Source organism: Calliphora vicina, chromosome 4, assembly GCF_958450345.1.
Source record: "Calliphora vicina chromosome 4, idCalVici1.1, whole genome shotgun sequence".
Taxonomy (NCBI): domain Eukaryota; kingdom Metazoa; phylum Arthropoda; class Insecta; order Diptera; family Calliphoridae; genus Calliphora; species Calliphora vicina.
The window spans coordinates 52609205-52622874 of NC_088783.1; the positions used below are offsets into that span (position 1 = coordinate 52609205).

General features: G+C 29.3%; 1 protein-coding gene across 8 annotated transcripts in view; it reads left to right on the plus strand.

Annotated features, from left to right (window-relative positions):
- Nucleotides 1-11563: 11563 nt before the first annotated feature.
- The window catches only part of Nost (Nostrin), a 140558-nt gene continuing 138451 nt past the window's right edge, over nucleotides 11564-13670 (plus strand). For 4 of the 8 annotated variants that reach the window (XM_065506678.1, XM_065506682.1, XM_065506680.1 and 1 more), the window contains exon 1: nucleotides 11564-11714. In XM_065506678.1, coding sequence (XP_065362750.1) covers nucleotides 11679-11714 — 36 coding nt within the window. In that variant the 5' untranslated portion in view covers nucleotides 11564-11678. The remainder of the gene's footprint in view (nucleotides 11715-13670) is intronic. The other 4 variants (XM_065506679.1, XM_065506683.1, XM_065506681.1 and 1 more) reach the window with 1 other exon arrangement.

A 13670-nucleotide genomic window follows, 5' to 3' on the forward strand; every position in this document is an offset into this window, starting at 1 on the left:
TCGAGGGTCACGATTAGGGTTGCCAGTTATTTGAGTTTTATTTTAATCGAATAAAAGTTTAAACATTTTTGATTATTCGAACTTTATCGATTACTACTTTTTAAAATTTCCTCGATTATGCGAAATAATTAAACCAGCTAATTTCTAAAACTGTTTTTGCAATTTACTTTTAATTATATACTTTGATTATACATTGAAATTTGTCAAGAGTTGGTCCATGATTTCTCCTAGCATCCATGCAAATATCACTCCGGAATATGTTTTTATATATTGACGGTGGTTATATAAGATTCGACAGAGCCGAATTTAACACTTATTTATTTCAAAGTAGTGATCTTTCAGTTTAAAGAAAATGGGAGATTGGGATGATGAAAAAGGAATTTTTGGATTGTGCATCCGTTCCGTTGAAAGCCGACGGACTGCAATGAGGATGGTTAACTATTTTTTCGAGCGTGGGAAAGTCACAAGACGCTGTAAACTATTGTCATACAAGCTGATCTTATAGTTACGACAAATAGGTTATTTGCTTAAATGACTAGGTTTCCTAATTTCCCGGGAATTTTTTAATATTTGGTGTATGACTTAAAAAAGCGATTTTTTTTTTTCAAATTTTTAGCTTTTATTTTGAAACATTTGTACAATATAAATTTTATCAAAGTATTGGTCATTGTTAGCCTTTGACCTTTTCCCATCTTTCTGGCAACATATGGATTACAAGCCAAAAGAACTGCTCATCTTTTGATGCCAAGAACGAATCAAGCTAATATCGGATACTCTGTTCCAAAGCGAAGCGTATTTCAGAGAGAGCGTTCTGCATCGATCGAAACAAATAGTATTCGGACAGGGCACGGTCTATACTATAAAGCGGCTGAGGCTGCAACATGTGGCCGAGCGTTGTCATGGTGGAATATCACGGTTTCATATCTGGCCGCATATTCTAAGCGTCTTTCGGCCAATGCTCGCTTCAAACGAATCAGTTGCCTTCGGTTCAGGTATCCTGTGATCGTATGGTCAGATTTCAGCAGCTCATAATAGATAGGACCCTATTGCTCCCACCAAATACAGATCATTACCATAGCGACATTGATATTTGACTTTGTTGTCGATTCGGCTAATTGGCCGATCTTCACATCTCTTACGCTTCGGTTTATTGTATTAAATCCTGTTTTCATAGCAAGTAATGATTCGGTGCAAAAATTATTTTCTTTTATAGCTTTCAAGCATCATTTCGGACATTCAAAATCGTCTTTCAAGGTCTCTTGGTTCTCTCTCGGCACCCAATTTCCCTACTTTTGGATGAATCATACTGCTCGCAAACGCTTGAGTAGCTTCCAATGATTTTACAAGCTCTTGTTGAGTTTTACAATAATATTGATTGAATCCTGGTCTTCAAACTTTTTTGGCTGGCCTGGGTGATCAATAATTCTATTAAGAACATAAAATTTCAATTTGATTCATTCGTTTGAAGAAAAATCGTAACGTTTCCTAGAACTGAAAAAATCGATGGATATAATGGAATCATTTAATTAGCAACAAATTTTGAATTCCCAGGAGAATTTTCCCGAGTAGGAACCTTAGTATCATCAGACAGTCGCGACTAATCGCTACAGACAATATTGCATAAGCATACTGAACGCAGCAGACTTGCCGATTCGAATTTACCAGAAGATCATTCAAATCGAGGCGAATTCATACAACAAATGGTCCAAGGTGTATTTAACAAGGTGACAGCAGTGGCGAATTGAAATAAATACAGGCGAATTCACTTATTTTTTATATATGGAGTTTGACATACGGGCGTACGGGCGGATATTTATTATATATGTAGTTTGACATTTGTGCGTGCTATTTCTATAATCAGCTGTGCTGCCGATGGTACCTTATTAAATGCCCCTTGAAATGGTCTTAACAAATGTCAAAAAACAGAAATTAAAAATTAAACAAATATGTTAAAACTAAATATGTAGTGTAGATAATTGAATAGTGAGGGCTTTACTTATTTATGCGAAATATAAATATTTTGTTAATTAGCTTAGAATACATAGATATTGAAGTATAAAAACAAGCTTTGACAGATGCTAGAACCAAACAAGCGAAAGAAGAGTAATCAGCTGATTCACTGACTCCACATTGTATAAATTCGCCTTGATTCAAATGGAGGCTGAGACGATCACATGTTGAACTAACGAATCCGATTTTGATCTAATTGTCGAATATGGAGTGACTCTAATTCACAGATACCTCATGAAACGAAAATGGAACATTCACCAGTCACCCTGTACATCTGTGGATGACAAACATATTTTATTTAGATGATTTTATATTGTACATTAAAATAAACAAAACTTGTGTTATTTAAAAGTCTTTAAATAGCCTCAATAGCCAAATTAGGGTTAAACACACCAGAGTTATCAAACACGTTTGAAGCGAACCTTAAACATAAAGCAATCATACAAAGCTCAAAACACAACACAACTTGTTGCAAACAGCAAGACAAACATAGTTTTTTTTTTGTTTATAAAAATGAATTTCATTGAATGAAAAATATAAACAAATAGTTTTATTAAAGAGAATGAAGATAAGAAAAAAAAAATAAGATTAATAAAGTTTGTTTATAAAAACAACTCTCTCTCTCACACACACACACTCAGAAACAGGTGGTTTGTTTTCATTAGAGAGTTGATATGGAGTGGCCAACTTTAAGCATAAAAAACATACATAGTTGGCAATACTTATACTGTTGTGGTGTTTTTTAGTCGTTAATGGATCGAGCTTTCAAATGCATTCATTCATTCAACTTTGCCGCTTGATTATTTTACTCTTTAGTATACGGCGAGATTTCATTACGTGCGGTTTAATATTTTTGAATTGTTGTTAAATAAAACGGTAACGTGTGTTTAATTGAAAGAATTGTTTTTGTGTATGATTATGCGAGCGAGTGTTAAAGTGAAAGAAGAAATTTATTGAAAATATCACTGAAATATTTCAAAATAAAGAAAAATATAGCAAAAATTATGCTAAAAATTGATAAAACAAAATTTTTAAAAAATTTGCAATTAAGAAAAAAATTATTTTAACCAAAAAAATTTTAACATCAAATAAATTTTGTGAAAAAAATTTAATTATTTATTTTTAATAATTAAAAGGTGTGTGTGTATTTATGTTTTTTTAATGTTATTTAAAAATTTTACAAATTTTACAAATTTATTCAAATTAAAACTTAATTTGTTTGGCTTTAGTGAGTGTTGTAATTATTTCTACAAAATTTTACCTTGCTGTTTGGCTATTGTAGATACATATATTTTTATTTTGTTCAATACATTTTTGTTGCTGTATTTAATTATTGTTAATTATATAAAACTTAACGATCAAAACAAAAAACCATAATAAATCCACCTTAACCAATAATAATACACGTACTTTTAACAACAAATACAGCATTATATTTACAACAATAACAACAACAATTTGAAAAATAAAAACACTTCAAACATATGCAAAGCACAGTGGTGTGAAAGTGTTATAGTGAATGATGAAAATAAATTAATAAATATTAAAATATAATATTCGGTATATGTGGTATATACAATAGATGGCGTATCTTTTGATTGCGGGTTTTGTTTTAAATAACTTATATGCCATTTTGAAGAGTACAAATCTGTCATTTATTCTCACTTAGTTATTGAACATTATAGTGTTAACAACAAAGCTTATGGTGAATGTGTTCCATCGGTTACAACGTGCGATGGTTTGTTCGGTGGTGATTTTGACACGGAAGACAAAGATCGTCCAGGCCAGCCAAAAAAGTTTGGAGGCATTATTCCATGAAGATTGTTGTAAAACACAACAAGTGCTTGCAAAATCATTTGGAGCGGGATTCATCCAAAATTAGGGAAATACGAATTGAAGCCGAGAAACCTTGAAAGACTATTTTATATGTCCGAAATGATGCTTGAACGCTATAAAAGAAAACCATTTTTGCACCGAATCATTACTTTCGATGAAAAATGGTTCCATTACGATAACCCGAAACCGAATCGACACCAAAGCCAAATATCCATGGTGCTAAGGTAATGATCTGTATTTGGTGGGAGTAAAATGGTATTTCTAGCAGCTGAAATCTGTCCAGGGAACCTGTGCCGAACGCAACTGATTCGCTTGAAGCGAGCATTGGTCGACAAGCGCCTAGAATATGCGACCAGACATGAACCCGTAATATTCCATCATGACAACACTCAGCCACATGTTACAATACCAGTTAAAAAGTATTTATAATGAAGTGTTTGGGAAGTTTTGCTTCACCCGCTTACTTTATGTGAAAGAGACCAAGGAGGAAATTCACTGACAGGTCTTGGCAATGAACCTTGGTTTAACCAAATTGGATTAAATTGAATTGATATTTTTTAAAAAAATTTGTTTAAAATTCATTGATTTGCTGTAGACATTTTGCCACAATTGTGAAAGTTAATTGATATCTGATGTTTTAAAGCAAATCTTTAAAAAAAAAAAAACTGATTAATTGAGATATCGGAACACATGTTAAATTTAAGTGCGCAATTCGATCTCGTCTGCATTTTTTTCATCGATCGTTCACATATGTTGACTGGAACATTGGCAATTTTTCGTACGATAAATACCACATAAATAGTCTTTTAACATGACACGATACCAAAGGTTGAGAAGAAGAAAAATAGGAGCCTCAAATGATCAAGAGTCTTTAGTTCTTAAGTTAATCTATAAGTGTCAATATCTTCTGACGATATATAGACTGCTTCTTAATTCCTTGAATAATGTACACAGAAAAAACAAAAATTCAAATCCAATCACAAAATTCATAAAGTCAATTGAATATTTTATTGAAATGGGACCTATCACAAAATTCACAAAATCAAACAACAAAATTTGTAAATATTTTATTGAAAAAAAAAATTTTTTTTCTTATTAAAATATTTTAACTATCAATGAAACATTTATATGAAATTCCACATAAAATCAAACAATATTTTTAATAAAACCATAGAAACAAATAATTGGTTTTGACTAGATATTCAAACAATATTTTTTATTAAATCAATTAAAATATTAATAACATTTAAATTCAAAATCAATAAATATTTTAATTATATATTATAATATAATATTATAAACAATATTTTCTATATAAACTACTGATATACACAATATTTTCTAAAGAAAATACTGTTTTACACAATAGTTTCTAAAGAAAATACTGTTATACACAATATTTTCTATAGAAAAACACTGTTATACACAATAGTTTATAAAGAAAATACTTTATACACAATAGTTTATAAAGAAAATACTTTATACACAATATTTTCTAAAGAAAATACTATTATACACAATATTTTCTATATAAAATACTGCTATAGACAATATTTTCTATATAAAAATACTGTTATACACAATATTTTCTATATAAAAATACTGTTATACACAATATTTTCTAAAGAAAATACTGTTATACACAATATTTTCTATAGAAAATACTGTCATATAAAATATGAACTAGTTTCTCCCACTTACGGACTATCCAGCAAACGGGAATCCAAGTTATATGGATATTGTTCACCTGTGGGAAGATAAACCATTTTTCACATTCATCTTAATGAAAATCAATCGTCTTACCAATTATGTCGTATTCTCCCAAATTTCTGTCATAGGAAGCTAACAACGTCTGCAATTATACCGGAATGTTTAACAATGATATAATAAAGAATTTTAAGTTCATACATACTTACCAATCTTGAAACGTGAGGAGTTATTGAGCCCTTGAACTCCTAGTCTGTTTCATGACGACTAAAACTTAAAAATTGTGTACATATGTAAATATTTTTTTTCAAAATATATGTATAATTTATTTTTATTTTACAGCTGTTTGTCAAAATTCACTATAAATTTGTTTTTGTTTCAAAGTAAACAAACATTTTTTCAATAATTTAAAAAATTGTTTGAGTTTATAAAAAAATTCAAACAAAATTTTAATAAAGAAAATATTTTGTTATGTACAAGTGTTGTCTATTATTTTGAATATTATAAAAATGTATCACAAAATGAAAACGTGCTTGATTTTAAGTACATTATGTTAAAATATTTACAAAACAAATAGACGTTTCTCATTATTAAAAAAAGTTGTTAGCATTGTTAACCATCAAATTTAAAACCAACTAAAATGTTTATGAAACCAAATAAAATAAATAATAAAATACAAATCTGATTTCAAACATGCATTTGTTTGAAAATATTTTAGTCATAATTTTTTCTGTGTAGAAACTTTTGAACTTAAGCACTTGCCATATTTTTGGTAATTCGACTGATGTTTTGTCTCACAGCATGAAATTCACACCACCCGGTTAACTTTTGTGGATCCAATGGAATCTTTTGAAACAGCATAGGTTTGTTGCTGAGCAATTATGCTTCATATAATCAAGAGTCTTGAGTACTTATGTTAATCTTAAAGATGCCAAAATCTTTCGTCACAATATAAAGATTCTCAATTCCGGTGATCAATATGCAATCGTCTGATTTGGATAATTTTGAAGGCTGCTGTATTTTCGGTACTTCGACTGGATCTTTGTCTCACAATTCCAATTTGAAATCCACGCAATCACCTTTTGTGGATCCAATGGAGTCAGTCGAAGCTCCTTTGGGTTGGCAGCTAAGCAGTAACTAATTTACCTTAATTTAGCTTATTTACCAAGTTAATGAAGATGATTTTTCGAAGAGAATTCAGTTTTTGGTGAATTACATTATTTAAACTCAACTTTAAATTTTCTTAAAAAAATTAAGTGGCTCGAATGTTTTCACAATAGCACGCACAACCTGCCCGGTGGAACAATTCATTGTAATTCAAATTGCAAACTTTTGCAGATCCTTATCGGAGAAGTTTCGGAGCTTTAAATGATCAAAAAGCATAAGTTATTGTTGTAATTTGATCTTGTTCTGATGTAGATCAAGATCAATCGCTTCAATATTATTTTAAATTTTCTTTAATCATTAGTAGAATTTAATAGAAGAAGTTTCGTCGCTTGAAATGATTAAGAGTCTTTAATTCTGTCTGGTAGAACAATTCATTGGAATTTAGAATTCAAACTGAAAAGATTCGGGGCTTTAATTGGACAAAAGACATCAGATCTTGTTGTAATTTAATCTTATTGTTCGCTAAAATGATTCAATTTGAAATTTTCTTCAAACTTTAGTAGAATTCAATATGGGAAGTTTCGTCGATTCAAATGATCAAGAGTCTTTAAGTCTTAAGTTATCAGTTAAGGGTATCAAGATCTTTCGCCGCAATGTAGACTGACAGATTCCAAATTCCTGTGAACGACATGGAATCGACTGATTAGGATAATTTTGAATTGAAGTACTTTCGTCCGTCATATTTTCGGTACTTTGTCTAACTGGTACATAAATGCAACACCACAAACAAGCGTTTGCTTCATAAGTAAAATTATTTAAGAATTCTGGAGAAATCAGTAATGTGATAATCTGAAGGAATTATCACATAAAGAAATGGAGAACTGGCGTGGTTTCACACTCATCCATATACCAAACAAAGTTATATAGCAGATTATAAACAAAAGGCTTGTCTAAATTGCCGTATTTTGTCGTAATTGTCAAAAAACAAAAGTCTTCATTAGACTACTTCTAAAATCAGACCAAACAATCAAACCGTGAGTGTTACTGGCGCTCGATATTACGACATGATAACGGATTTATTTCTACATAAATTGCATAATATTGATGTGAACTAAATGTATTAAAAAGACAGTGCGATGCCACAGCTCGTGAAACAATTCAATTACTACATGACAAATTTCCTGGTTACACGATCTAGTGCGGGTCAATTCTGATCACCGAAACTAAAGAGTGTGTGTGTACTATAGATCGTGGGATTTAATACAATTTGATTTGTTTTAATGGGCTATTTGAAGTAAAATTTCTATGCCAACAAGCCCATCTATAGCGAATCTATATTTCAATTTGTTGTTTAAGAACCACATCAGACAGATTTATGGCAGCTGATCGAGAATATTAAATGAGATTTTTACAATTTAAAACTATTAATGCAATAGTAATAATGGCGAATAATTTTTTCGAAAAAAAACTACAATTTTTTACACTGTGCAACATTGCTGCTGCTGTATTGTTATTGTTTTCAATAAACACAAAAAAAGTAGCAACACAACAGCATGTCTATTAACGCTTCAGTAACTCTTAACCGAAAATTGTATGTGAATTATTTTACTTGTTCAATTTAATTTTTCTTTCATTATTAACAAATTCAAATACTATTTTTTTTTTGCTATTTACTATGTACGAGTATAGTGAGTAAAGTAGAGGTTGAACATAACTTTTTTACTACTTTTTTCTATGATTTGTTTTATACAACAATTTAACTGCATGACAGTACATCACACTTACGTCAACTACACGTAACAACAACAACTACTATTTTCGCCTAAACTAGAGGCCAATATTCGAAAATAGCGGCCATAAAAAAATATGTATTTGTTACGCTTGTTACATCTTTTCATGTAATAATGAATTTGAAATTTAAAAACAGAAAATGGTTCGTTTGGTTATTGAATAAATACTTATTATTAAATATTTTATATTACAATATAAATGCATGGAAATGTATGTATTTGTTACGTATATCGACATGTGTTTGTATCTTGGAGATAATTATTTCATTGAGTATTAAATATTAAATTTTTCGTGCTTTTATCTCATGGTATTTTTGTATAAAAAACACTTGTTTTTCAAAATAAATATTCATTAAGGTGAATTAGTAAATTTGTCTAAAAAACTTTGAAAAAATTTAAATGAAATAAACGTGTTTTATTCGTTTTGTTGTAAACAAACCGTCACAACTTTAGTATATAATTTTAAAAATCATTTAGAGTCGTTTTGGAGATAAATATATGCATATTTGAAGTTGTTTTTATTATCTTTAGACATTTACCGGGGGAAGCTAGATGTAATGAAATGCATTTGTTAATGGGTGTATTCAAAGGTTTAAAAGAATTAATTCTTAATTCAATTTTCAAAATCAAATTAAATACATTCTCTTAACTGTTTCATTAAAGCATTCAGCATGAATTAATTCGTTGTCTTATTTCCAATTGACTGCATTCCTGAATGAAGAATAAATATTTTAGTTCAATTTGTATTAGTTTTGAATTTACAATGATTTAAGCATACAATGGTTGAATGAATTCTATTAAGAATTAATGCCAATTTTATTTGAATAAAACCCTTTGCATTAAGCTAAAGAATTACCCCCATATGCATAAACAGTTTATAAATTTCTCAAAGGTTTATGAAACAGATTTTGTATGGACATTTTTTTTATAAACCTTTGATAAATTTATAAACTGTTTATGCATATGGGGGTTAGATTATTGTTATGAATGGCTGAAATTGTTTAATTCTGAAGTAAGATATTAGTCAATTAAGGCACAGAGCTTTGACTGGGCGTATTAAAGAGGTTTCTGTTAAGCCTTTTAAATTATGTTAGATGCCCACAATTCCCTGTTTTAAAACACATTTTATAACGAATCTAAGGGGAATTATCATTTGTCATTCAGTTGTTTTTCACTAATGACCATTGATTGATTGTGTATAATTTTAGAAGATTTTAAGTAAATGACTAATATATTTCGATTTGTTTACAAATATTAATTTAACAAGAGTATACAAAAATCAGAAAAAAATATTCATCAAATGATGTAATTCACCTAAAGATCACAATTCACTGTAATTGCATCTAAATACAAATACAAAATTATGACAAAGGATATCAAATGCTTAAAGAAATTTAAAACCATAGAGAATACATATAGTGCGGAAACTCTACTGTCAATGACCTAACTCAGTTGCCAGAAACTTAAGTGGTGAGAATATATTAGTAAAAAAAACTATATGAAAACAAAAACAACACTCGTATGTATAACTTTTTTAATATTTTTTATAGTTTTTCGCTCTATGTTTAAAACATAGAGAAACATACGAGTGTTGTTTTTGTTTTCATATAGTTTTTTCTACTAATATGTATATTCTCACCACTTAAGTTTCTGGCAACTGAGTTAGGTCTTTGACAGGAGAGTTTCCGCTCTATGTGTATTCTCTATGGTTTAAAACATTTATATGGAATTTATAAAATTATTTTTTAACTAGTTGTCAACTATTAGTGTAAAAATTATTTATGAGACTTGCCAAAGAAGTGGAAATCGAATCTAGGATATATATATATATAATATAACCGATAAAAACTATACACCGGTTAAATTTCAATTCCAGCAACGTTGAACTAAGAACATCCAAAAGAGACCACATGAAGCAGTAAGATCAACATTACTCTTCAATGTTGACAAATGGATCATGATCTTTTTGACTGCGGTTTGGTTTTTATACCCTACACCACCATAGTGGGGAGGATATTATGCGTTTGTGCAGATGTTTGTAACGCCCAAAAATATTAGTCTAACACCCATCTTAAAGTATACCGATCGACTTAGAATCACTTTCTGAGTCGATTAAACGATGTCCGTCCGTTGGCTGGCTGTCCATGTAAACCTTGTGCGCAGAGTACAGGTCGCAATTTTGAAGATATTTCGATCAAATTCGGTACAAGGACCAAGCCTATTGAAAATGGCTGAAATCGGTCCATTATTTCACCTAGCCCCCATACAAATGTCCTTCCGAAATTGGACTTTATCGGTCATAAATGTTTAATTTATAAAGGTATCTCCACAAATTGCGCTCCAAATAAGTTTTATATATACAAAATTCATGCCACCAAATTTTGTTACGATCGGTCCATAATTAGTCATAGCTCCCATATAGGCCCGCTTCCGAAAATCACTTTAACATGCATAAATCGCTTAAAAATCGTTGTTAAAAATGTTCAACATAGTTAACTTTAATATAGACATAAATCGCACGACCTAATTTCATGGTGATCGGTCCATAAATGGTCATAGCCCCCATATAAGGCCCACTTCCGAAAATCACTCAAAAATATAAATTATTGAAATTTTAAAAGAAAAATGTTTTTGCTCTTTTACTTAGTGTAGGGTATTATATGGTAGGGCTTGACCGACCATACTTCCTTACTTGTTTTGATCTATATTTGGGTTACTAAGTCTTAATATAGACAATATGGATATCTGATGATAGGCAATTAAAGGAACTTTGGAACGACGTATATAACGACATCGGAAGTCGGACCTACAATATGTCAAAATCGAGAAAAATATTTTTGCACTCGAATTTTTTTTTCACCAAAAAATTTTTTTTGCCAAAATTTTTTAAAAAATTTAAAAATAAATATTGAAAATTTTTCGCTAAAAATTAAAAAAAAATTCAAAAGATTTTAAAATAAAAATTTAAAAAAAAACATTTGAAAGAAAATTAATTTTTTTTTTTCAAATTTGGTATACCTAACCCTCTCACTTGTTATTTTTATTTTCTTATATTCCTTTATTTTTAATATATTTAACTTAATATTTATTTTTCTTTCTTTTCAGCTTTTTTTTCGTCCACATTTCTTTTATATTTCTGTAAGAAATTTGTGAAAATTTCTCTACAACTCTACTTAATATTTGTTTGGATTACAATTGATAAATATTCCAGTGGAGTTTCTTGCAAAAATGTCACAATTTCGTGATAATTCTTGGGTGAGTTGTGTATGTTTTTATATTTAGTATACATTTGTTTAATTATTCGCTCATTTATTTTTGTTTACATACCATAAATCGAACATTTTAAATTTATTTTTTCACCTTTTATATCATATTTTTTCGCAAAAGGTATCAGTAACTGCGGTTTGTTTTTTTTTCTTATAAATATTTCTACTATATTACTTGTCCAATGTGTATATACATTTGTTGCTATCTATTTGTTTATGGGTATTTATTTACTTAATTTGTTAAAACGTTAAAAATTTGTTTATATGATAAGAATCATACATTTCCAAGCCCTTCGTTTTTTTTTTGGCGTAATACATTTGAAAGTGTCATAATGCTAATAAATTATTGGAAATTGAAAAGATTAATTAATAACATATTGATTTATTTGTGATATTGGTTAATATTTATTTGATTATGGGATATATTCAATTAATGTGGGTTAAACACTTTAGTGTTTAGGTAACATATGTTGAAATAAAGTTATTATGTTAATAATAGAATTGGAGCAAAATTTGTTTATAAACAGGGAACATATCGAGCCCTTAGCGCCAAATTATCGTAAGCGACAAAACACAAATTTTACAGGAGAAGGTTTTTTTGATTATTTTGAAATTTATACATATAATTAAAAATGTTATGATGCGATATAATATAATTTCGTTCAGGCTATTTGTCTATTTTTCAAAAATTATGATAACTGTTGACAATTAAAAATTCATGGAATACTTTATAGAAAAATATGACAAAAAATTTTTTTATTGAATTTTTGCATAGATAAAAATTTTTCGAATTGAAATTAAATTTTTATTTATGAATAGTTTTTAATGAAATTTCACACTTATGTAGATTTTTCTATTTAAAAGGGAAAAATAAAAACGACTTTTGAAATTTATTATCAGCAATCCCGCAATTCCCAAAAAATTATTGAAAAATTCCAAAAATGGTAATTTTTATTTTTTTGGCTGTAATATCCATACAAGGGAAGGGGTTATCGGGACCCTTTACAAACTAATTAGAAACATATAGAGCCACCTATAATCGGTTACTATATTTTGATATCGGATACGCGATTTGAGAATTTTTGCCCTAAAGTTTTATTTTACATAAAAAATAGGTGTTTTTTTTAAAGGACCTGGTCCTCTCGGTAACAACAATTTTGAAATTGGTTTTTCTTTAAAATATTTTATGAAAACTTAGCTTTTAGAAAGTAGAAATTCCTTATACATCCTTCTAGAAATTGTTTGCGACAACTTAAAAAGAAAAAAAGTTAATTTTTCCCAAAAAATTAGCGGAAAATAGCCTTTTAAAAAATTTGTTTAGTTCAAATGCATATAACTTTGGACTTAGTCATTATTTTTAAACAATTCTTTTTCCATTTGACACATACATGTGTTGTTAGTCCAATAAAGGAAAACTGTAGAAAATCGGGAAATATTTGGATACGCTGTTATCAAAAAACTGGAGTAGGGTGGGTAAAAATGTTGAAAATTTAATTTTCAAATCAGAATATCTTCTAAGCTATAAGAGGTAATTGATAGCAACTCGATAGCAAATTGTAGTGCTCGATGAGGAGATTCCATATCTATAATTTGTTTGAAATCGGAACTCAAATCAAGAAATAATATCGTTTTAAAAATGTAGTATACCCGAGTAGTCCTACTTTGAGGGCCCTTGGTCGCGCATCTGGTGGGCCCTTGAGGTCCACGTTAAAAACTTAAACTCGAAAACACTTCTTCTTTGGGCATGTGAAATTTCATTCAAACCAATCTAACCATTTAGATGTTACAGATTTATTTCCCTCTTTTTCTTCTATACCACTATGTGTCGCTTACGATAAAATTTGTTTACTGTAAAATATAAACATTGACTTACGATAAAATCTTACCCCCTATATTTTTGATGTTATTAACAATTTTGATATTCTGAGAACGCTGAAACATCAGTCGGTCCATA